Source organism: Peromyscus leucopus, chromosome 9, assembly GCF_004664715.2.
Source record: "Peromyscus leucopus breed LL Stock chromosome 9, UCI_PerLeu_2.1, whole genome shotgun sequence".
Taxonomy (NCBI): domain Eukaryota; kingdom Metazoa; phylum Chordata; class Mammalia; order Rodentia; family Cricetidae; genus Peromyscus; species Peromyscus leucopus.
The window spans coordinates 66,827,692-66,853,568 of NC_051070.1; the positions used below are offsets into that span (position 1 = coordinate 66,827,692).

Sequence of the window (25,877 nt, forward strand, 5' to 3'; positions counted from 1 at the left end):
TTTGGGAGGCAGCAGTATGCAAGATGAGTCAAGAGAAACCCACATAACACAGATGCTCAGAGGCACACCCCAAAACAGACACATCATCATGCATCATGTTGGTATTCCCAATGCTCCTTTGCTTTCAGTTTTTTCAATTAAAGGTACTTATAACCATTGATTCATTCAACAAACATTTATTAACACCTAATACGTGCCAGAATTTTCCTAGGTACTTGTGATACAGGAGAGAAACCTTATCCCATTACATTCTCACCAAGTATGATGTATGTATGCTCTGCTCTTGTAACAGGGGGACATTAAAAACAGAATGGACAGGCATGCATGAATAAATCAAGACTGAAATCTCAAGTCTGGGAGCTATCCTCTGCTTTTTGCACTTTGCATCTCCCTCTTGAGAAAACAGGAAGCATGGCTTTATTGAAGCCTAGAACTGCAGTCAGACAGAGCTGGTCTGTGAGTAGGTCCTAGGTATAGTGTATCACTCTCAGAAAGATCCAAGTGACCATCTTAGCTCATTCTCCACAGCTATAGACCATATCCTGGAGAGGGGCTGGGCTCTATGCCCCATTGGGTTCTTAGCACATGGATAGATGCCTGAAGGATGGTAAAGTTGTTGAATGAATAAACAATTTGCTACATGGAAAGTGTAGCCCTGTTGATGTTCATATGCTACAAACGCCCAAAAGGGTGGAAAGTGAATGCTACTCTTCAATGATTTAGAATTCAACGGCAAAATTATCACTTGTGTATTTTATTCCTATTCGAACCATTTATTTGTGTATTAAGATCCAAACGGGGCCAAGTGTGGTGGCACACACCTTTTAGTTCCAGCATTTGGAAGGCTGAGGCAGGCAGATTTCTGTGAGCTGGAAGCCAGCCTAGTCTACAGAGTTCCAAGACAGCCATAGCTCACTACATAGTAAAGACCCTGTCTCAAAACAAAACAATATAAATGCAAGTCTTACAGATTCCTTTTATATCTACCCCCCAAAAAAGGGCTAAATATTTCACTAAAAATAAAAATCTATTACTTGTCCCATCACCAATTCTTAACCAATATATTTTTTTTAATCTGGGGGAAAAACACTGTGACAGAAACTGACAGGTGTCTAAGGCATAGTTTATGCCAGTCATTATGCCAGAACATTGATTCTTAACTGCATTGAAGTCTAATAACAAGGTGCTGCCCCAACTTCACTAACATAAATCTACAACAAATAATTCACCTTTGAAAATGCGGCACTTCAAGACCCCCCAGGGATTTCAATTATGCATCCCATAAAAGCAACTGATCCTGTGCACTACTGCCACCTGCTGACAGGAACTTAGAACTACAAATTTGATCATCTGGGAGGAAGGCAAGATGTTCAGGAGTTTGGGGTCATTCTGGTAGGTGGGTGAGATGCTATCTCAAATAAGCAACAAAAACAAACTACTACTCTCGTCATCAAAGTGGAAATGTTTTATACTGCATATAGAGTTCAGAGGAACACACTACAACTTAGTGAGCTGAGTTTATTTCAAAAGCAATTGCTATGGAAAATCCTCTATCAATGTAGAATTCTTAAAAATAACCTGTAACATGTTGGACACTGCTATGTTCTACTTACTTTACAGAACCTAGAAACTGGATTGCTCTTGATTCACTGTAGCTGAGGTTCTTGTAGGCTTGGCTGATCCATGGAGAACATTCCAAGTCTGCATTGAGAACTATTTTTTTTTTTAACTACTCATATACCCAATTGGGCTTAAAGCTAGAGACCAGGGCTGATACCATCACTGTCCAGAACTACTCTGACCATTTCCATTGGAGTTAATAACTGCAGTCACAGGAATCAATCTACATCACATTCACAGGCAGTGATGTCAACAAACGTAAAGCACAGCAGTAGTGTTTGGGAGTGCATCCAGATCATTCTCAGCTTCTGAAGATGGAGAGTGCATTCCTGGCAGTTAAATGTGGTACATCTTTTTTAATACACATTTTTCTCTTCGCCTACCATGGAGAGCAGCAGTTCTGTGGCACAAAGAAAATCTGTAGTAGCCACAGCACTCTGGACAAGTGGTTCTCGAGGCCAGTCTGATCAACACAGTGAGTTCCAGCACAGCCAGGGGCTACATAGAGAAGCCCTGTCTCAAAAAAACCAAAAAACTGTAGTACAATTTTGTGTTAATATTGATGTAGTTTGGGGTTGGACTTTAAACCCTGATAGTTTTTAAATTATTAAAGTGGTTTTAGACCTTTCCCCTCAGAAAACATGTTTCTAAGTGCATCACAAGGATTCACTATCAACCTGTGATGTGTACCACCACCAAGCTCAAGTTCTAACTACAGAATCAGAAATCTAGGCAATAGTGAGCTTTACAAACCCAAAGCCCTGCCGTTGTCACTGTGCTGCAGGAGGGAACATGGTCCGTTTGGATGTCTGTGACCCTCTTCAGTTCCACACAAGCTAAAATGCTTGGCACCAGTGATTCAGTTTGCAGGTCTGTAATGTTTCCACGGACTGACTACATGACTGCTCCTCCCCCGAACACCTCAAATCGGAATGTTGTCATGAAGGCTCTTCAACGTTTTCAAACTTTAGATCATTCAGAGTTCAGACTTTCAAACTAGGGAAGCTCAACATGTCACTACTGTTTACAAGTTAAATCTTACCTTACACTTTGGTTTCCTTTTCATAAGGCCTGTATTTATGAGCTTGTAATTCAGTAATTAGGACTCCCTGACTTTTATTGTAGGGACATTTTCCTATCCATCTAATGTGAGAATTATAGCCATTTATTGGATTATCCTTCCAAACATCCAGTTTCAAAATGAAGACATAAAGTAGAGTAGCTGTTTCTACTCACAGCCCCTGAATGAAGACGCTAACCTGCTGTGGACATAAGAGTTCAAGCTGGTAACGCTCTGAAACTGGTGTAATCTTAAGGGAATAGCAGAATAGACTGGCAAACTGCAGAATCTACTCTATGAATAATGGCTTGTCGGGGTAAAACTGAAAACTATGTAGTTTAGTTAAGGAAATTTATCTTTAAAAGTCTTTCACAGACATGAAAATCATGATTTCTTTTGAGGGAAACTAAAGTAACATATCGTCAATGGTAGCTTAGAACAAAAGCAGAGCCATGTAATGATACCCTCTGAAAAAATAGCTGGCCTAAAAACTAACTTTCAGTGATTTAAGACTACATTTAGGACATTTAAGACTGAAGACTAAGAAGACCTATGATAGAGTAGTGCAAACTCAGACTTGACATTTGCTATCATCTTCACTACAGTCCTTTATGCTACATAGAAATGAGTTACCGTGATTTGCAAATCACAATTGGCCAGGACAAAGGGAAGCCAGAAAAAGCAGTGTAAAATAGAAAGCACAGCATAATATGCACCCTCCTCCTGTTTCAATAATTAACACACTGGTAACCACTCCATTTCATGAAAGGAAAACATGAGTTACGATTTGAGTAAAAAGTATTTTTATGGGAAAAAAAAAAGGCTGAGCATCTTGCCTAGAAAAATCCTTTAATATCTCACGTTACCTAATACAGTAAAAGCCTTTCAAAATGCGTTGAGAATTCAGTTTGCATGGGAAATCCACTTGCCTCAGAATGGCTAGTCATCTTTTTAATTGAACGATTAAGTGGCAAAATCGTTCAGAACAGAAAAATATAGTATCTTCAATAGACATCTCAAGACAATAAAGTTTCTATTTACAGGATGCTGTCTATAATCAGATATCACCAGAAGCAAAAATAAACGATCATTTCATTGTCCTTTCTCTCAGCAGCAGGTTATGGCCACACACTAAGGAGAGCCAAGAACCAAAGAAATGTGCTCCAGGTGAAATAAATTTCCCAGAACAGCTGTCATAAAATAGTTTTCTTTCCCCCTGAGAATCAAGTAGATCAATCATTGGATTGCATGAGACAAAAACGAGCTCTAAATCCACTATCATGTAAGATCAAAATTCTGTAGGCATTTCTGTTTAGAAAAGCTAAAATGTACAAATGATAAAAACTAAATAGCAAGACACGGTGCTTAGTAGTACCACGGCAGAAATTTATGGTATTTGGTAAAATATACATGTGATATTTGTGGATAAGTTTATTGCTTTTTGATGGGCTATAGCACCACTCTGAGGAATAAAAGACGGTTAGGATTAACCAGCCTTTAGTCACAATATGTGTTTCTAGTAAAAGTATTTCAGAAGGAGAGCTGAAAAGCCAAGAAACATTTGCATTATGTTTTAAGTGTTCTCAGCTTCATTCAACGGGTGAATTAGGATAAATCTTAGTAAAGTAACTTGTACTGGATTTGCTACTGTCAGGCTGATGATTCAAATATAAAACCAAGGGACTCAAGTTAATCAAACTTACAAAAAGTTAGTACACTGCAAATTTTCATGCCAAAAGAAAATTTTCTGAGATAGTTATTGCTTAAATGAGCAGTGGCTATACATGTGAAATCTTCAAAATCGTGATGATAAAATTTCTTTAGTGTGCTAAAGTTTATCCTAAGGGAGAGAGAAATGTACAAGGGCTATGTAGATACTGTCTATTCGCTATGGAAAACAGGCCAATTTCTCTCAGAACTATTTTAAAAACTAGTATCACCATGGTGATTTCAGGATTAAGAATAAGAAATTAACATCACACATGCTATACAAAGTCAGCCCAAATAATGATTTTCAGCTACTACTTTACTCAGTCTTCAGAAAGTATAATATGAAGTAAGTTTCCTTAATCTAAAAGCTGTGAACAGATAGACTGCTATATAGAAGCACAAAGATATTTTAAATGTAATCTTCTATAAGAAGTAATTAAAATTTCAAAGCCAAACAATCTAGCATCAAGTATGATTTCCTCTGAGACTGACTTTATCCACAAGTTTTCTTCCTTCAATCATCTGGATTAATCAGCATTCTCCACTGGTAATCTTTTTGAGAAAGTGGGACACTATCTCCTTTCAAGTAGCTTGACTTTCTAAAATGACAATGTCAGGAGTGGAATTTCTAAAAATAATTCTGCCCCGCATAAGCATCAGTCACTTTTGGAAGCAGGCACAAGAATTCTCCTAAGAGTGGTAAAACTTGAGAGTGCTATGCAAGTTGTAATGCAGCATGGTCTGTCCACTTGGGGGTGGAGGGTGTCATATACTGAAGGCTGGCAGAGAAAAAGAAAACAGTTTTACACTGTCACTAGACATTTTACAAAGAGAAATGTCTTAATCTTGCTTTCAAGTTACACACACTCTCTCTCTACCTACATATATATATGTATATATATATACATACTTTTTTATTGATGGGGTGATGCAGAAAGTCACAAGTGAGAAAAGGACACTAAGTTTTAATAAAGGGAACATAAAGTCGTTTTCACCAGCATAGGTTCACATTACAGAACACCAGTATCGACAGCATTCTCTTGTCTATTTTTGGTACAGAAGATGGTATCTCTCTACACAACCTGGTAAGGCTTCAGTAACTAAAACATAAAACAAACAAACAAACAGAAAAACCCAAACAAAACAAAAAACCCAGCCTATTAAGTTTACAGTTTATTTTAAAAATTTTGAAAGACACTGCAAGTTCTAAACTTGAGTAGTGCTACCCATACACAACCATCTGGTCAAGAACGCAGTAAAAGCACGCCCTTTGGAGGGAGCTTTGCAACAGTAGAGCAGTGCAACAAGAAAAACTTATACATGGCACATTCTCTTCATATTTTGTAATGTAAAAAGTTACAAACATACCTAATCAAATAAATAATAATAAAAAAGAATTTGATGTATTTGTTAAGTATCCTAAAACCACTACATAGAATAATGGCAACTTTCACTCACAGATTATTTACATGGTGATACCCAGTGTGGGTACAATGCTACAAAACTCAAAACAGAAGGAGTAAACTTGAAATGTTTTCCTGTAAAGATCTAGCAGCATGACTATCTAATGCTGTGTTATCCCATTGCTTCTGAAACGGTCCTTTTTTAGTCTGTGTCTTCATCCAGTTCATAATTGTCTTTATCATAAATATCTTTTACTAGAAGAACCCGTACAAGCATATTTTCCAGGGTGTTCCGGTCCAGGGAAGTAGATGTGTACCACACAGGGCTATCTGTAGAACTAGAACATTCTGGTTGCAAATAAAAAACATCCATTCTCTGATTAAGATTCTGTGGACTTTGGAGGAAAAGAGAAAAGGTCAATTTCATAAAACACAACAAAATTCCAATTGACTTTATTTCTTTCAAGAACAACTCAGCCCCCAGCAACAGCTGTGCTCATAAAACTGCAGTTATGTTTTATCAGTAAACTGTTCGCTAAGCTTTTGTGATAAAAGGATTAGTTCCCTACTATAATTTAAATCCTATTTTCATAGAATCCAAGACTCCATTAATATATACAATATTATTTTAGTCATTATAATGGTGCCAATTATAATCTTAAATGCATTAATTTAACAGTGCATGTCCATTTCAGGAAAAAGGAAATTCGAAAAATATGACTTAAAATGATGAAAATATGCAACATATAAAAAGCATTACAGCATTATACAACAGAAAAAAAAAATACCAAAAAGACAATACTGAGAAAGGAATTCCCATCTGGTAAGTAGTTACCAACACTGGAAATCCATGAAACTAAACTGATGCTCCAGAATAGAGCTTAAAAAACTACCTTTATACCACAGTTAGAAACATAGGCGTGCTAGAGGTGAAGTTCACATGTTTACAAGTTCTTCAAAGCCACCCCGGAAACCGCACTATGACTTGAGAAGTTGTTTACAACATACAACCCAACTCTGCACTTTATGAAAGTCAGAGTGCTTATTTAAAACACTCAAAATGAAAGCGTATGACAGCGCCTCAACACTTAAACAGTTCCCAGAGCCTGTTAGTTCCAGACAGGGGAATGCGGCAGTCATGCAACTGGGGGACCTTCCAAAGAATGTCTTTAAAAAACTGTTTTCATTCACATCTAGGGATTTTATTTTCATCTCTACCTATTGTACCTACATTTAAACACGCCTACCTTTGCACTAGGAGCTGACAAACAATGGCCAGCAACCTGTTTGTATAAAGCCATGTGCTGTGAACTTATTATTATATAGTATATGGCCTCTGTCTAGTTGTAGTAGGACAATCAAGTAGATAAAACAGGGATTAAATACCCCAAAACCTAAAATAGTTATCTCTACACAGAAAGTTTATGTCCCTGCTCGGCCATCAACAGAACCGCTAATCTCTAATATAAAAGATGACAGCAGGAGTGATATTTTTAGCAAAGAGTGGTTTCTTAACATGAACGATCCTAAAGCATGTGTGCTAGGTATTTCCAAATGGTTGAATATAACTTTGGAATATAAAATTCCAAGAGAGAAATCTTAAAAATTGATAAAATACTATCACTTCCTTCATGCATTTTGTATGTGTGTATAATACATATTGGTTTTTCAAGGCTGGGATTCAATGTGTAGCCCTCGCTGTCCTGGAACTCTCTGTAGACCAGGCTGGCCTTGAACTCAGAGAGCTTTCTGCCTCTGCCTCCTGAGTGCTGGGATTAAAGGCATGCACCACCAGTGTCCAGCTTGCCATCACTTCGTAATTAATGTTAAATTCAACCAACTTATACAAACATCTTAAAAAGTCAAGTATCAGGCTGAGGATGCAGCTCAGTGATAGAGCACTTATCTAAGATGCATAAGGTCACAAGTTCAATTCACCTGTACTACACTATAAAAGTAAAATATCATTAATGTTCACCTTTTAGACAAGTAGCATTCAAACATTTTCACAGGACATCTAGAAGGGTTGGCTGTGTTTTCAATTTGTTCAAATACTGGCTCATCATCTTCATGTTTTCGTTTTCCAGTAGCAATTTTATCTTTAAAAAGCAACAATAACAAAAGTAAGCCTCCTAAAACCAATCTTTTTTTCTTTCTTGTATATATGTGTATGTATGGTATGTGTATGAATATGGGCACAGTGAGCCACAGCATGTATGTGAAGGTCAGAGGACTTCTAAAAGTCAGTTCTTATCTTCCACCTATCTGAGGCAGGGCCTCTCTATATCTACATAGGCTAGCTGGCCTATGAACTTTCTGGTGATTCTCCTGTTTCTGCCTCTCCTCTCCCAATTGAGTGCTGAGATTACAGATGCACCATACTGTATCTGGCTTTTTATGTGGGCTCCAGGAATTCCAATTCAGGTAGTCAGACATGCATAGCCCACTAAAACCAATTCTCAGTAAAGACATTACTATTTATCCATAGCAACATAGGATTAGGTTCCCTTCAGAGTTTTCTATGTGGTAGAAATGTATAATTTAATGTATAATTTTCCAACAAAGGAACTGAGAGACTGAGAATATAGCTCAGTTGGTAGAATGCTTGCCTAGTATGTCAGATGCCCAAGTATGAACCCCAGCTCAGCATAAAAACAGGTGTAATGGTTCATGTCTATCGTCAACAAAGGACCACAGTTCCAAGGTCATTCTTTGTTACATGATTTAAGGCCAGTCTGAATTAGAAATCTGATCTCAAAAAAAAAAAAAAAAAAATTAAAAGAAAAAATACAACAAAAGAAATAAGACATTTTAAGAAGATACAGTTTGAAGGTAGAGACAGGTGGATATCTAGGAGTTTGAGGCCATCCTAGTCTACACAGGGAGTTCCAGACTAGCCAAGGATACATAAGTGAGACTGTGTCTCCAAAAAAAAAAAAAAAAAGGAAAGGCACATTTTGTTTTATGAAAACAACTGTCTTTAGGCTCTTAATGAATAGGGCTTAATGAGGTAGATTTTAATGAGAAAAAGTTTGAATATTCCCACCACAGATAATCTCAAATAAAAAGGCTACATTATCAGGGCCAGTTGGCTCACAGGTTAAGAGCACTGATTTGCTCTTGCAGAAGACCTGGGTTCAGTTCCCAGAACCTGCATGGTGGCTCACAACCATTCACACCTCCAGTTCCAGGGTATCTGACACCATCTTATGGCACCCTGGAGCACTGCACATATGTGGTGCACACATACATTCATGCAGGCAAAACACATTCACACACAGAAAATAAAGATAAATTTGATTTTAAAAGAAGTTACACTACCTTCATTATCTGTTCCACATAAGGAAGACACCTGATACCGAAGACATGCTTTATTTTCCATCGTTAAAGGATTTTTTTTCCAATGCCTAAACACGGTGCCAAAGGAAAGTCTTAAGTGTTGCTCCACTGTTTTCAGGCCAAAATACTTAGTGTTAAAGTAGAACAAGGTGTTCAAAAGAGCCACTGGAGAGTGTGATCCCAGCTGCTTTATCCTCCAGAGATAGTCTTCTTCAACTCGAGAGAATATGGAACCTTAAATAGAGAGAAATGTTGTAAAAGAATTATAACTACAACAGCTTTAATTTAGCCATCTACAAATAGAAGTGAATTTAAAACAGCCCTATGCCCATCTACTATTCACACTGGGTCAATGTGAATGAACCTCAGAATTACATATTAGCTCTTTTAACAATACAAGGGTGGGAAAACAGTCTGTGGAACCACCATCCACAGAGTAAGGTACGGGATGCTTGCTCCTGTCCTTCAGTAGGACAAACACATCAGAAAATAATTAAAATCTGTGTAAGTCTTGAAAACATGTGATTCTCATAATCAAATACATTTTCTTCATATCAGAATCTATATATTGTATGTCTTAAGACATAAATATCTAGCTTTGCACTCCAAATAAAGTAGGTCACAGGCTTTACGAAGTTCTTCACAAACATTAGTTACTGATTATGTTTATTTGCAAATGAGCTCATGAGCACAAGTTCATACATCATAATTTGGATTACTTCCTAATTATATTTGACATACTTTCTGTAAAAGTAATAATTCCATTATCAACTATCAACACATATTTAAAACAGCATTACCATCTGGAAGAATGCTTGGTTGCCAACTTCGGAGTATTTTATTCAATTCTTGCTCAAACATCTGGTATCCTGGATCAATAAATATGTTGTCCTTTCGATTACTACCACATAAGTACTACAAAAAAATTATTGAAGGAAAACCAGCTAATTATAAACAGTGAATGTATTACACTTTTCATTTCTTAAGAAAAAGTTTTATGTTTAAGAAAAGCAAGGATTCTAATAAAACACAAGAAATTATTGGCCTTGGGTATGTGTGTAAAAACTGAAAAAGCATAAACTACAAAATAACTATTGCTTAAAACATGAAAAGCTGGAAAGTATAACACAAATCCTCAAAGTAAAAACTAGATAAGAATCATCAATATGGGGCCATAGAAATGGCTTAAGCAGGTAATGCATTTGCCATGCAAAAGCCTGATAACCTATTAAGGTTCTCAGAACCCACACTACAATGTTGTTCTCTGACTGCCAGCTGTGCAGTGTGGCACGCACATGCTTCCCCCACCTCTCCCTCTCCCCCCCATCTCACACACACCCACACACACAAACACAATCACACCCACACTCATTAGTCTGTCAGACAAAATACAGAATGACTCTAGTTTATATTATACATGGAGAAAAATAGACATTTTAAAGAATAATTAATGGTTGAAGGAAAACACTGAGGAGCTGCTGCCTGTGTTCTCTGCCAAAAAAGTGTGCATACCTGTGTACATGGTTGCGCTTTTGGAAATGCTGAGAGCCTAATCAGGGTTACACCACAAGGGAGGATCACCTGCCTTGTTGCTCAAGGGCCTGGACATTATTTCCAGTATAGCAGAAATCAAAACAAAAACAATCTTCTTATCTGAAAACTAAACAATTTATAGAAGAACCCAAGCCCTTTATGGTATGACTTCACCATCACTTACACTTCACACCTGATATCCAGCCATGTTAAAAATGGTTCCTGGGAAACTGCCTGACTCTGGTTTTCTAGGGATGCCATTCTCCTCTCATCCTGTCTAGAAAATTTCTACCTGTATTTCAAACAATTCAATTTAAAAAGTCTCTCATGCTGTGTATACACTTGTGTAACACATGCTTGTGTGAGCACACGCATGTGGAGGCCAGAGGTAAACACTGAGTGTCTTCCTTAATTACTTCTCCACGTTTTCGAGACAAGAGTCTCTCACTGAACACGGAGCTCTCTGGTTCAGGCAGACTTCCTGGCCAGAAAGCCCTCGGGGCCTCCTGTTGCCCCTCCCTAGCATTAGGATGACAAGCAAACCCCACCACACCTGGCTTTTACGCGGGTGCTGGGATCCAAACTCAGGTCCTCATGCTGGTACTGACAGCACTTTACCCACAGGGCCAGCTCCTCGGCCACTGTTAGACCTTACTGAGACACTTAGGTAGAATTAATGGGTCCCAGAACTGTGCTACCAATACTCCTTGAGTAGAGCACCATTTAAATATCTTAAATCCTCGTGCAAACCATATCATAGTGTCCTCCCTTACTATTCTCCCTCATAGCCCATGCTGGCCTCAAACTCATAACCCTCCTGCCTCACATATGCTAGCATGTACGATCTACTATGCCTCGTTTATATTGATTTCCTAAGTCAAACTAATCAATTCTACTTGATTTTTTTTTCTTTTGTTGTTGTGGTTTTTTTTTTTTGATTTTTGTTTTCCATTTTGGGGGTTTTGTTTTGTTTTGTTTCTTATTTTTTGAAACAGGGTCTTGCTATGTATCCCAGGCCGACCTCACACTCATGAGCATACCTGCCTTAGTCTCCCCCAAGTACTGTGCTACTATACTCAACCCAGATTCAAACTTATGAGCTACACAACTTGGGCAAGCTACTATGTAACACATCTCTCCTCATCAGAACAAGGCAAAAATAATGGTAGGTGCATCCAACATTTAGCACGGGTACATAGAAAATCAACTACTAGTAGTTAATGAATGTAATTTATCAACAGAAGTATGTCAATTCTCAAACCATGCCAAAGTCCAGTAAACAGAAAAATTAAAATAAAAGATTAGCAAAACTTCATAAATACTATACATACATTTTGTTTGTTTGTTTGTTTTGGTTTTGTCAAGACAGGGTTTCTCTGTGTAGCTTTGGAGCCTGTCCTGGAACTCACTCTGTAGACCAGGCTGGCCTTGAACTCAGAGATCCGCCTGTCTCTGCCTCCTGAGTGCTAGGATTAAAGGCATGTGCCACCATAGCCCAGCTGAATATTTTTATAGTATATAAATAATGCAGTCTTAAAGCTTCATAAATAAAAGAAAATTGGTTGTATGTAATTTAGTAATTACTGAAAACTACTTATTTGTATAGAACTTAAATTAACTACACAGGCCACTGTTCTACTCTTTGTTAAATTTATAAACATAGTGCAAAGCTTTAAAACAAAATCTTACTACATTCCTACCTATAAAATACTCAAAGGTAAAATCCTAGAAGAAATTCTGGGATGATGTCAAGTTACTACTATCTAGGGAGTTGGAAGAGAGAGAAATCTATCAGAATATACTATAAAATTCTCAAAGAATGAAAATATTATTAAAACAACAACAAACCCTCAAAACTAAGCAATCAAGCAACCAAAAAAACTAGGATATGTTTAGGAAGGTGCTTTTTAAATAAAATTTCATATAGACTAAAAAACAAAAATATAGAACTGGATTAAAATAACAAGAAAAGTCTAAAACTTTCTCTCCTTTCCCACTGAACCCATGTTGTTTTACACGCAAATCTTTTCATCTGCATGGTCAAACATAATGTCTCTTGAAACAAAGGGCATGTACAGTTACTTAGCATTGCTAGCATGGTCCAGGTAATATACTTATACCCTGTACTTATATATAGAAACATCAGCAACTTAAAGGGAATTCTGTAGCTAACAGTCTATGAATTCATTTACTTTCAACTACTAAGAAGTGGTGTCATCCCCAAATACACAACTAATTGTTAAGACTCCTCACAAAAGATGCATGAGGCTAGGGATGGTGGTGCATTTGCTAATTCTAGCAGGTAGGAGGCAGAGGCAGGTGGGTTTCTGTGAGTCCCACGTCAGCCAGAGCTACACCATGAGACCCTGTTTTGTTTTGTTTAAAAAAAAGGAGGGGGGGGACCGAGGTTGCACTTGAGTTAAGTCATTTGTTTTTGTTTTGATACACAGTTCTAGAGAACCTGAAGGTGTAAGGAACATATGTACTATGTTACAGAAAAGCATAAAATATCTAGGAAAATCTTTTATATACCCTAGGCATTTCCAAAGAGATTAAATTTTACCTTTCTTGGTAAGCCAATAGAAATTCCAGAAACCTGAAACTGAAGAAATAGCTCACCCAAGAGCACTGCTCAATCATGAAGATCAGAGTTCAGATACTAGCACCGCCATCAGGCAGTTCACAAGTTGTAAACACCAGCTCCAAGGCATCTGTGGGCACCCATATATACATGTGCATACACGCATACACACTAAGTTGAATAAAAACTTTTTTAAAGTTCCCAAAAACAACCCTTAAATTTTTATACACACATTTATATCTACAAACTCTACCATAGCTTTTCTTATTAATATTATATTCAAAAGCTTACCTCCTGTATACCAAGGCAGAGGTAATAGATGCTGTCGGGGGCATAATTCTCTCCATTTGGTCGTCGGATCTCATTGACAAAATGAGCTAGCCCATAGTTGAGCTCAGCTGTGGTATGAGAGAGTAGATCTTCTTTTAACTTTACTGATTTAGCTAAAAAATAAAATGAAATAAGTAACTGTTAAGTCTCTGCACCCATATTAGGCAGCTCATAACTGCCTTTAACTCCAGCTTTAACTCTGATGCCCTCTTTTGGCTTACACGGGCACTCATACACACATGGAATACATTCACAGACATACACATACAGACATAAATAAAATTAAATCCTGAGGTTGGAGAGTAAGCAATTAAGAGCAATGACTGCTCTTCCACAGGATTCAGATTGATTCCCAGCACCCACATGGCAGCTCACAACTTCAGTTCCAGTGAATCCAATACCTTCTCTGGCCTTGGTGGACACCAGGCATGCAGGCAAAACACTCATGCACATTAAATAATAAATCCTTGGGGGGAAAAATTAAGATAGTAAATCTTAAAGAAAAAAATTAAAAGTGACTAATTACAGAAAGCTATTTTTAAACAAAACTTAGGATAACAAAATCAAAACACTTACGAGATTTTAGCTCATCTAATACCAGAAGATCTTCATCAAGCTGCCTAGTTTTAACCCAATGTTTCCATGCATTTACACCGTATGTATACTTGAAAGGAAAGCTGCATTCTGAATTGTCAGAACTATCATCATGAGACTGGTATCCTGATACAGCTTTTCTTTTGGTACCCTGGCAATAAAAAAAAGCACTGTAAATACTTCAAGTCTACATTATTCCATGAATTCTATACAAGCTGTCTTTAAAGAAAGGCAGAGAGAACTGTATTTGTGTTAGAATTGGCTGACATTCTGAGAACTCATGAAAGTTATCCATACTGCTGCTTGAAATCTAACTACATAAATGTTTCTATACAAATTATTTTGTATAATAAAATCAGAATTAATGAAAAAGACAAACAGTAATATAGTAGTAGTAGTAATAATACTAATAATAATAGGGCTGGAGAGATTACTCAGCAGTTAAGAGCACTGGCTGTTCTTCCAGAGGTCCTGGGTTCAATTCCCAGCAACCACATGGTGACTCACAACCATTTGTAATGAGATCTGGCGCCTTCTTCTGGCAGGCAGAACACTGTATAAACAATAAATAAATAAATCTTAAAAAAAAAAAAAAATAATAGAAGGAAGCTGATTCTAAAAATTAACTTGAGACTGAAGACCTTTTTTTTTTTAATTTTTTTTTTTTAGAGTTTTTATTTATTATGTATACTGTGTTCTGTCTACATGTAGACTTGCAGGCTAGAAGAGGGCACCAGATCTCATTACAGATGGTTGTGAGCTACCATGTGGTTGCTGGGAATTGAACTCAGGACCTCTGGAAGAGCAGTCAGTGCTCTTAACCTCTGAGCCATCTCTCCAGCCCCCGAGACTGAAGAACTTTTTAGTAACTTCAACATATAAGAAATTTATTCTTGCCGGGCGGTGGTGGCGCACGCCTTTAGTCCCAGCACTTGGGAGGCAGAGGCAGGCGGATCTCTGTGAGTTGGAGGCCAGTCTAGGCTATAGAGTGAGTTCCAGGAAAGGCGCAAAGCTACACAGAGAAACCCTGTCTTGAAAAACCCCCTCCAAAAAAAAGAAATTTACTCTTAATTTAAGCACTTAGGAGGTAGAGGCAAGCAGATTTCTGAGTTAAAGACCAGCCTGGTCTACAAAATAAGTTCCAGGACAGCGAGGACTACAAAGAGAAATGCTGTCTTGAAAAGCAAAAAAAAAAAACAAAAAACCAAAAAAAAACACACCTCTTTCCTTGGTTTTCACTGTGTTTCCTTTCTTCTTATTAGTGCAGAGATCAAACCCAGGAGTATGCACATGCTACGCAAGCATCTGCCATTGAGTCAAAGCCCAAGTCCCTTCCATTTAATGTTGGGTGGTGAGGTTGTTTGTTTGGAGAAACAGTATCCTTATCTAGCCCATGTGGTCTCAAACTCACTATGCCCACAAGGTCATGAAGACTTAGGCCTAACAGTTTATACTTTTAGTTCTAACATTAAATACTATGACCCACTTGAGTCAATGGCTGTGTATGGTGTCAAATAAGAGCTCACTTTTGGCCTACTGTGGATACTCCCTCCTTTTTTCAGTTCTTTCTTTCTTTCTAGACAAATCTGGGAAAGCCATTTTCTTACAATGTCTTTTGATCTTGCCTTATGTTGGAAGTCAAAAACAGAAAGTTGTGGAAAGAATATTAAACATATTTAGATTCTGTACATCTGAATGATCAAATTGTCTAGTACATTATCTTATTTCTTTCTTGTTTTATTGTTGTGTTATTTTGGTATTTTTGTTTTGTGATGTGTGAAACTGTGTGACATTTATCCCAAGCTAGCCTGGAACCTCTGATCCTCTAGCTTCTCATCTCCTACTAGAATTACAGGCATGTACCATCACACTGTTTATGTAGTTTTGGTGATCAAACCCAGGGCTTCCTGTATGGCAGGTAAGCATTCTACCACTGGGCTACATCCCCAGTTCCCAACATGTCTTTTCTTTCTGTATTGGCATGCTTAAGAATAAATTATACCTCTTTTATATTGATAAACCTCATCAAAAATAATGAAAAAAATTAATCCCTTGAAAAATCATCAACACTTCCCCCTTCTCCTTTCCTTTTTGAGACAATCTTCTTGCCTCAGCCTCACCAGTGATTACAATTATGTACCACCATGCTCACTCAGAAAATACTCTATTATTGTCAGAGTTGAATTCCTTTTTTAAGTCAACTATTTTCTATTTTGACCTTGTATTAAGATACATTTTAACATCTCTCTTCCTATATCATAAGAAACCACCAATGCATCTTTCTCTATCTGAGATGCTGCTATAAAGACGAAGTGACTACAAGACATAAAAATATTAACAAATTCTGTACCTTTTTTTTAGATCGAGGTCTGGGCTGCTCCTCATATTCTTCTCCAAAAACAGGTGGTAATAAAAACTCATTTTCCATATCAAGCTCCTCCGCAGCTAATAAGTTAGAATTTTTTTTTTAATAGAACAGTACTGGCTTATGCTACATAAACACAGCATATAAAGAAACAGTCACATGGCATGAATGAACACTCAGACATAGGAATAAGTTTGAGGTAGGCTAGGGTCACTCAGACATGGGATAAGTTTGAGGTAGGCTAGGGAGTAGAAGACATCATACTTAACATAGTCTGAGTTTTAATAAACTCTGTTCATACTACTAAAAAACATACGTAACAAGTATCAATAGAGAAATTTCATAGAACTATATGATACTAGAAAAAGCAAACAACTAAAAACTTAGAAGACCCAAAGTGCCAATTCAGTTTAATCTAAGTCTTTGTCATAGAATGCTTTACACATCACTCAACAGGAACTCATAAATTAGGGGGAAAATGAAGAAAAAGAAACACATTCATCTCTCTCTGTTTAAGGTCTAGAATTCACTTTATGGAGTCTCCAATTTGTAATCCTCCTGCCTCAGTAGCAGGACTACAGGTATGCACTATCACATGAGGCTTTTGAAACACTCCTGTTCTTTATTTTGAAACAAGTCCTCATTAGATCAGGCTGACCTCAGAACCCGATACATAGCAGGGGCAGCCCTTTTACTCTAATTCTGCCTCCACTGTTCAATTGCTGGACTGTAGAAGTATGCCAAGATGTCCAGACAGGATACATTTCACACTTGTTTTTAGCTTAACAGCCAAGAAGCAATGGAGGGTTGTCTTAAAAAAACAACTGAATACATTTTTTTTTCATTCAAATGTGAACTTAACTTTCAAAAACATTAAGAAAAATGCTACCAAGCTAGAAGACATGCTGACATGCCTACAATCCCAGCATTAGAGAGGCTGAGACAAGGACTGAGGTGAGTTGGAGGCTAGCCTAGAATATAGAGCAAACTCTTATCTTGATCACCTCTACCCCAACAGTACCTTTGAATTAAAAAGAAACAAGTATTGTATTCTTCTCTAGTGTCTAAAGTTCCTGGAATAATTTTTAGTTGGGAAAGGAAAAGCAGAGAATGAAGGATATAGCTAAGTGGAAAAGCACATACCCACCACAAAAAAAAAAAACACAGAAAAAAGAGAGAAATATGGAGACAATGGGTAATGACATTAACACTGATGATCAAACTATTTTAAGTACAACTCTACAATTTGATTTAACAATGATAAAGTAGTATTTACGTACCTCTGGGGAAATCTATTTCAATATCCAAATCTGGCTCATATGGTACATCAGGCATATTGGATTGTATATCTGGGTCAGAGTTCTTTGTGAGATCTGAGCCAATTATGTCAGTCTCAATAATTACACCTGTAAAGAAACAGTAATTTCATTAGATATAAAACTTTCAAAAAACTCAACAGTATCTGGATACTTAATCTGCCAAAGGAAAAAGTACATACCAATCTTAATATGAAAGCTACTATGAAAGTCATAACTATAATTGGAAACTTTTAATCTTATACATTCTGGCTGTCCCTTTTCAAAAATTAGTAAATAAATGTTATAACACTAAAACAATTCCTATGTTAGAGTAGTTTTCTGTGTGTTTGTGTGTGTGTATGTGTGTGTGTGTGACAGAGAGAGACAGAGACAGAGAGACAGAGACACCTATGTCCTTGCTAGCATGCCATATGTACTTCCACATAGATGAGCATGCATGTGGAAACAGAGGTGGATGGTTTTTTGTTGTTGTTTACTGGGTCCACCTCTCCTCCTTACTCTACCGTCTCCATTCACTAGGGTTATAGGCACAAGCCGCTGAGCCTGACCTTTTAAATGGTTACTGAGGCTCTGAATTCAGGTTCTCATACTTATGTAGCAGGCATAAACTGCATGAGGCATTTCCACAGGTAAATATTCTTAAAAGCAATTCTTTGTGAGAAATAAATTTATGAAGGTAAGTAACTAAAAATTTCAAACGAACTTTTTGAATTTTGACCAAGCTTCTACATACTCAGTATACGCTTGTTTATAATTAACATATCTGTTTGGATCAGCTACTTAACATCTTCTTTTGTTGTATATTTACAAATGCATTCTATCTAATATATGCTGCAGAATGATGGCAGGTCTCCAGACAGAAAAATAAGACAAATGCATACAAATAGAAAACAAAGGTTTCATAAAACAATACAACTTTTCTATGAAGGATTTATGATATTGTTCTCCATTCTTTTTCTACAGTCTTGCTATGTTTTGTACTGGGCACACCTAGAACTCACCCTCCTTCTGCCTCATGTCCTAAGCACAGCAATTGAGTATCTATATTTTGTTTTAATTAAGAACAAAGACCATGCCACTAGTTACAATCCACTAAATTTTATGCTGCAAGTCGCAAGAAAATGTAATAGAATTCAGTTACTATCACAAAATCTACTACTTGGAAAAGTCAAGGGCTTCTCCAAAGGTCAAGCCATGGCTTAACAAGTCTTGGTAATATCTTAGCTTTTTTTTTTTGGTGTGTGTGTGTGTGTGTGTGTGTGTGTGTGTGTGTGTGTGTGTATTAATATTAGCTGGTTCCTAATCTCTGTGAGCTCAAGGCCAGCCTGGTCTACCAAGTGAGTTCCAGGAAAGGTGCAAAGCTACACAGAGAAACCCTGGGGGTGGGGGTGGGGGGGACAACAAACTCCTAACAGTGTATTTATCTAAAATGCCTATCAAACAAAGGCCAAATGAAACAATACCTGTCTCCTAGGTCAGGCGGATAGCTTTATTTCTTGTGCAATTTAGGGTGAGACCCTCCTTTCTTACACAACCTTACTTACTAACAGACCTCTAACTTCTTACCTAACCACTTCTAGGAATGTAGACTGAGCACAGAGATCCTTTCGATATACTAACTAATCATTAGCTCTCTACTGACCTCCTCCTTTATCACTCCCCTTTTGGGTTGTTAAAAAAAAAAGCCTGACAGTCACTGCTGGAGGACAATTCTTACCTACTTTTATGACCCCATAAGAATTCAAGCCTGGTGACCTTGCTCTGCCAGAGGATTGTTATTGCTTGGGTTTATAACTGGATTCCTGAGAGACTTAGAGAGAACCTAGAATACAGAGAACTGAGAGGTAGAAGGAGAGAGAGGAGGATTTTTGAAGAGAGAACTTGAAGACGAGACAGAGAAGAGACAAGAGAAGAGAAGAACTAGATGGGTAAGAACCGAAGAGGAATGAACTAGATGGGAAGAACTAGATTGAAGGCTAAAAGAGAGGACCAGAGGAACAAGATGGAAGATGAGGAAGAGCCAGATGGGGAAGAACAAGTTGAGGGAGAACAAGATGAGAAAGGAGGAGTTGGGAGGAGAGCTGAGATGGGAAGGAACTAGATGGATGAGAACCTAAATTGGGGCAGAACTAGATGAAGGAATTAAGATAGAACTTAGAGGGGACAGCAGAGAGTAGAGAGAAATCAGGCAAGAAAGGAGCTAGGCATGAGAGCAGAATAGAAGCTGTGTAGAGAGAGAACTGACACAGAATAGTAATAATAATAATAATAATATGTATAGACCAAGGAGTTTTATGTACAAAGATTAATTTCTTATCCTCAAACATCAAATTATCAGCTGATTGTAGATTCATCATGGGCCCTGGGAGGGGACTATCGAGGGGCTGGACCCCCACAGTCCTGCTTAACTTTACAATTCCCTAACAGCACTGCAAAATCATTACTACAATTGTCTTCTAGTGTAAAGACAACAAGGCAGTTCAGCACCTAAAAAGAGCTTCTGAGTATCACCAGAAGGCTAGGGGTAGGAATAAATATTCCAAGGAACAGAACCACCCACAAACGACTCATATTAAATCATGCTATTATGTAGCAAACAATCACCTAACAGAAAGTGGGATAAATTCTGATTTAGATAGAGCAAATTATATTTGATTAACGTAAGAAATAAAGTAATACTGGAAATTATCACAAAATAAAATTTCAGAAACCTATAAGTGACTAGGAAAAATAACTGAGTTGAAGTTCAAATCAAATCCTATAACTACTAAAACTCAGGGAGTGAGTGGCTCAACGATCAGAAGCAAATGGCTGCTCTTGCATAGAACCTGGGTTCAGTTCCCAGGCCCTAGATGGTGACTCACAATCATTTGTAACTCTAGTTCCAGAGGATACAATGCTATCTTCTGACCTCCACAGGTAAACCAGGCATAAAAGTGGTACAACTCTCATACTCATAAATAAATCTTTTTAAAAATGTTTGATTTTTTTGAGAGCATAAGTCTGTGTGTGGTGGTAGGCAAAAATAATCTTATCTATTTGAGATGATGAGGCTGAAAGACCTCTTGATCCCAAGTTTGTTGCCCAGGGAACATACCAAGACTCCCATCTCAAGATAAAACAAAAATGGAACAAATCATTTCACTAGAGATCAAGCTTAGAATCAGAGCACACTTGGCTCAAGGCGGAGCATGTATCTCTCTTTAATATTTATTATTGTTTTATGTGTACAGGTGTTTTGCATGTATATCTGTGCACCACTTACATGTCTTATGCCTGTGAAAGCCAGAAGAGGGTATGAGACCCTCTGGAACTAGAATTATAGACAGATATAAGCATGTGAGTGCTGGGGGCCAAAGTGTGTTATCTCTTAATATAAAATATATTTCTGCTATAATTCTTTCTCCTAGCCTCATATTAAGTTTTCCTACAGGATACGCCATTAAGTACTGTAATAATGACAATACATAGAAGCCATCCGCCAAACCACTTATTGACAAACTGTGTGGCTCACTATTGATGTCTGATGACTCTGTTTTCCCCTCATCTTCAGTCATCATAGCTGTCATTGTAAGCAATTCTGTATCAAGAGGATCTGAAGAAACTTTGCTTTTTAGGTCCTCAACTGTGGCAGGAATCTTCTCACTGCTGTCCAATGGAGCAGGCAGAAACACAGGAACGGGCACCTAATTAATCAAAGCATTTAATGTTAGGTATACTAAACAATACAAGGCATTTCCTCAAATTAAATGCATGATCTATTACTATACAAATACATTATTGAAGAAAATGTTTGGCAAGAATGCATATCAAAACTAAGATGTGTACTATGGCAAGGAAATCCCAGAATATACATACTTTAAAAAATAAAAATTTAGGAAAAATAAGCCAAGCTCAAATACAGTATTCTACATATTACAGGTGATTTGTGACGAAGTGAACATTTTAAGAACCTCTAGTTGGGCTGGAGAGATGGCCCCAAAGTTGAGAGCACTGGCTGCTCTTCCAATGATCCTGAGCTCAATTCCCAGCAACTACATGGTGGCTCACAACCATCTATAATGAGAGGTGCCCTCTTCTGGAGTGCAGGTATACATGCAGGCAGAACACTGTATACATGATTGATTGATTGATTGACTGATTAATTGATAGATTAGATAGATGGATGGATGGATGGGTGGGTGGGTGGGTGGGTAGGTAGGTAGGTAGGTAATGAACTTCTAGTCTGTTTCAGTTCTAAACCTTATGGTTTCAACAAAACATTTCCTTTGAAGATGAATTCAAATATAAAATATAGTATCGTTACAGCACGTACACCCATCTGCTCAACTTAACTCTCTGGGATGACTATAAATACAAATAAAGAGCATTATTATAGTAACAGGACGCTGACAAAATCTAACTGTGGAAGAATAGAAAAGATGGCCTCTGTTGGATGTACATGTCAACTGCTCTTCATATGCTCATGTGTTTGAACACTTGGTCCCCAGCTGCTGGTGCTGTGTTGGAAGGCTGTGGAACCATTAGGAGGTAGAATGAAATGGGTCACTTGGGATAGGCTTTGAGGTTTTATAACCTAGCCCTACCTCTTTCAGTCTGCTTCCTGACTGCAGATGCAGTAAGGCCAGCAGCTCCCTCATGCTTTTGCCTCCATGTCCTCCCTCCTAAATCATGACCCAAAATAAAGCTCCTCTGTCCATGAAGTCATTTTTGTCACAGGAACTGTAAATAGTACAGCTTCTCCAGCATCACCAAGACAGTAAAATAAGTTTCCAAACTGCTTGCAAAAACTAGAATGCAAGGGTAAAATCTCACGCACAGGAACAGGAACTGTGGTAGGGACAGGAATATTCTGGCTGTACATGTGCATAGGCACAGGGACATAAACAGGTACAGGAATAGGCACTGGGACATACTCTGTCTTCCAATTCTCATCTGAAAAACAAGACATAGCAAAGAAGAACATGTGTTTTACTTTGAGACATAATCTCACAATGTTGTACAAGCTAGCCTTGAACTCATGGCAATCCTCCTGCCACAGCCTTCTACATCTTGGGATTACAGGTATGAACCATGATAATGGCATTTTGTTTTTATAAACTTGCTTTGTAGCCTTAAACTAGCCTTAAACTCATAGAGATCCTCCTGTCTCTGCCTCCACAGAAGTGCAATTAAAGGCATATAACCACCAAGCATGACTTTTCACAGTGGTTTTTTGTTTCTTTGGTTGCTTGGTTTCATAATAAACTTAACTGGACAACAGGGGAAAATAACTTTGCACTCACTTAAAAGAAATTTCTAGCCAGGTGGTGGTAGCTCTTGCCTTTAATCCCAGCACTTGGGAGGCAGAGGAAGGATCTCTGCAAGTTCAAGGCCAGCCTGGTCTACAAAGTAAGCTCCAGGACAGCCAGAGCTATTAAAACTTTGTTGTTTTCTGCAACACCTGTTCTAACGTAGAACAAACACAACTTACACTTTTTAAAAAATGGAAGAAGGAAAATATATATATTTAAAATATACTTCTATATCCAGCAGACTGTTCTGGCAATTCCCTTCAGTTTATTTACTTAAACAATTAAAATGTAGCGAACACTGGGCTGCACAGTAGCCCACTCCTGTAATCCCAGCGCTCAGAAGGATTGTATTCAAGGCAAACCTGTATACAGCAAGACAGAATTCCCAAAATATCAAAAGGAAACAAAGAACAAAAACAGTTAATGCTACAGATGTTAAATAAGCACCTAAATTATTTAATATCCTTATGACCAGGAGGAAAAAGAACTATCTTTGTTATAATCACAAAGAAAGAGTTCTCTCAACAGGAACTATGCAATTGTAGGTTATCAGTTCAAGAAAAGTTTTATAGAATTGTGTGGTTTTTAACGTTATACTCTAGGCCTTTAATCAGCTATTAACAGATCATAAGTAGTTGAAACAATATGCTTTATTCCCAAGGCAATTTAAAAAAAATCACAGGTGGAAATCAAAAGGATAAGGTATCTATTCTGTAGCCTTTACTCTAGAAAAGCATGCATTTTAATTCAGTAACATCTAAGCAGGAGGTACAATTCAAAGGATCCTAAGTTACCTGTCTGACAAGATTTGGTCTGCATGTGAGGCTTACAGTAAGTTGCTTTTGTCATTGTTAAAGGTTTGCAAAGAATTGCTTTGTTCTTCATCTCTTTGTTTGGTGTAGGAGAAGGGGGTGGTGCTGAGCCCTACAGAGAAGCAAAGAGAAACATTTTATTTTTGTAATTTTTATAACTTCCTAGTGCCAACTGTCTGTTTTCTTTCGTCTTTTCCTCTTTCTTTTCTTCCTTTTTTTTTTAATCTATTTATTTATTATATATGCAGTGTTCCAGAATGTATGCCTGCATGCCAGAAGAGGGCACCAGATCTCATCCTAGATGGTTGTGAGCCACCATGTGGTTGCTGGGAATTGAACTCAGGGCCTCTGAAACAGCAGCTGGTGCTCTTAACCTCTGAGCCATCTCTCCAGCCCCTCTTTCTTTTCTTTCTTGAGGCAGGGTCTTACTATGTAGCTCTGGCTGGCCTGGAACTCGGTATGCAGACCAAGCTGGCCTCCAACTCACAAGAGATCTACCTGTCTTTGCCTCCGGAGTGCAGAAATTAAAGGCATGCGCCATAAAGCCCAGCTCATTGTCTGTTTTCCAAGTCCTAAGGGGACTTACTTCCACAAAAAATGGGGAAGTATAACTAAATGTTACTACTAGTAGTTTATCAGTCTTAATCTGTGAGGGTTAACGTGAATCTACTCTAAACACTGGCAAGCCGCAGGAATTCATTCTTCAGTCTATGAATAGGAGTGTTTTAAGAAAAAATATGAAAACAATGACCTCTTAAGTATCAGTGAACTCAACTGTTAAAGAATTGGCTCATTTATATCTATTTTATGAAAAGAATTCTTACAGCTATTATGGCTAACATTACAGCTTCCTGTACTGTATTGACATACTCTAATACTGATAGGTGAAATAACTAAATATAGAATACAAGTTCAGTCAATCCTCAACGATTAAGGTAGCTACTTTCTTCACATACAGTTTCCTTGAACAAAGAAGTAACCCATATGGAACATGGCTGCAAAGAACCTAGGGAATTGGGTTCCTGTGAGCCTCTAGTTACATTTTCATCAACTGCTCCATTTGTTTTAGAACATTTACTGGCAGTAAACTTTCAGTTACAGAATTTTTGTGTTTTTTGTGTAATGATCTCACTGCACTAAGACCAGATCTCTACCCCTCTCTCTCTCTCTCTCTCTCTCTCTCTCTCTCTCTCTCTCTCTCTCTCTCTCTCTCTCACACACACACACACACACACACACACACAGTACACATAAAATAATCACACATTGTATAGCACACACAAATCATATAGTACATGCATGTATCAGTAATGGCACATACATGCTACATAGTAATCACAGTAAGCACAAAACTATAGAAACAATTATGCACTACATATTATGAAAAGTCCTGAAAATACACTAAAAAGATTCAGCATTTGAAGTTTAATCATAATACATTAAGTTTTACTCTCGTAAAACATCAGAATCTATGATGGTATAATGATTGATTTAATCTTTCAACCTTCATGAAATTCTTGAAAACCAAGGGAAGTTAGTGGCACTAAGGTCTTGTGACTTGTTGGCAACATGAAAGATTTTACCTCCCAAGCCAACTCCAGACATTGTTTTAGCCTTGTCTGGTTAGTAATCTTGCCTCCAATCTTGATACAAAGCACATACACATGTGGTGCTGTATCTTAAGCACAGGATCATATTTTTCCATACATGGACAGTTTTTTCAAGATATCTGTTCTATCTGTGCCATCTCCTCTCACAGCACCAAAGCCTTTCCTACTCATTCACTGTACAACATAAACTATGTACATTTTAAAAATTATGTATCTTTATTTCATGTTTGCCTGTATGCACATATGTGCACCATCTGCATGTCTGGTGCCTAAGAGGTCAGAAGTGGGCATCAACTCCCCTGAAACT

The 25,877-nt window shown here is 37.7% G+C and overlaps 1 protein-coding gene across 12 annotated transcripts in view; it reads right to left on the reverse strand.

The window, feature by feature from the left end:
• Window positions 1-5,335: 5,335 nt before the first annotated feature.
• Zmym2 (zinc finger MYM-type containing 2) overlaps window positions 5,336-25,877 on the reverse strand; it is an 85,858-nt gene continuing 65,316 nt past the window's right edge. For 7 of the 12 annotated variants that reach the window (XM_028858140.2, XM_028858137.2, XM_028858135.2 and 4 more), the window contains 11 exons: window positions 23,943-24,072; window positions 22,674-22,789; window positions 21,369-21,540; window positions 17,816-17,941; window positions 16,521-16,615; window positions 14,153-14,321; window positions 13,538-13,689; window positions 9,933-10,047; window positions 9,115-9,366; window positions 7,772-7,892; window positions 5,336-6,188 (listed from right to left, as the gene is read on the reverse strand). In XM_028858140.2, the coding sequence (XP_028713973.1) occupies window positions 5,996-6,188; window positions 7,772-7,892; window positions 9,115-9,366; window positions 9,933-10,047; window positions 13,538-13,689; window positions 14,153-14,321; window positions 16,521-16,615; window positions 17,816-17,941; window positions 21,369-21,540; window positions 22,674-22,789; window positions 23,943-24,072 (1,641 nt within the window). In that variant the 3' untranslated portion in view covers window positions 5,336-5,995. Of the gene's footprint in view, window positions 6,189-7,771; window positions 7,893-9,114; window positions 9,367-9,932; window positions 10,048-13,537; window positions 13,690-14,152; window positions 14,322-16,520; window positions 16,616-17,815; window positions 17,942-21,368; window positions 21,541-22,673; window positions 22,790-23,942; window positions 24,073-25,877 lie in introns of those variants that run through there. The other 5 variants (XM_028858143.1, XM_028858145.1, XM_028858144.1 and 2 more) reach the window with 2 other exon arrangements.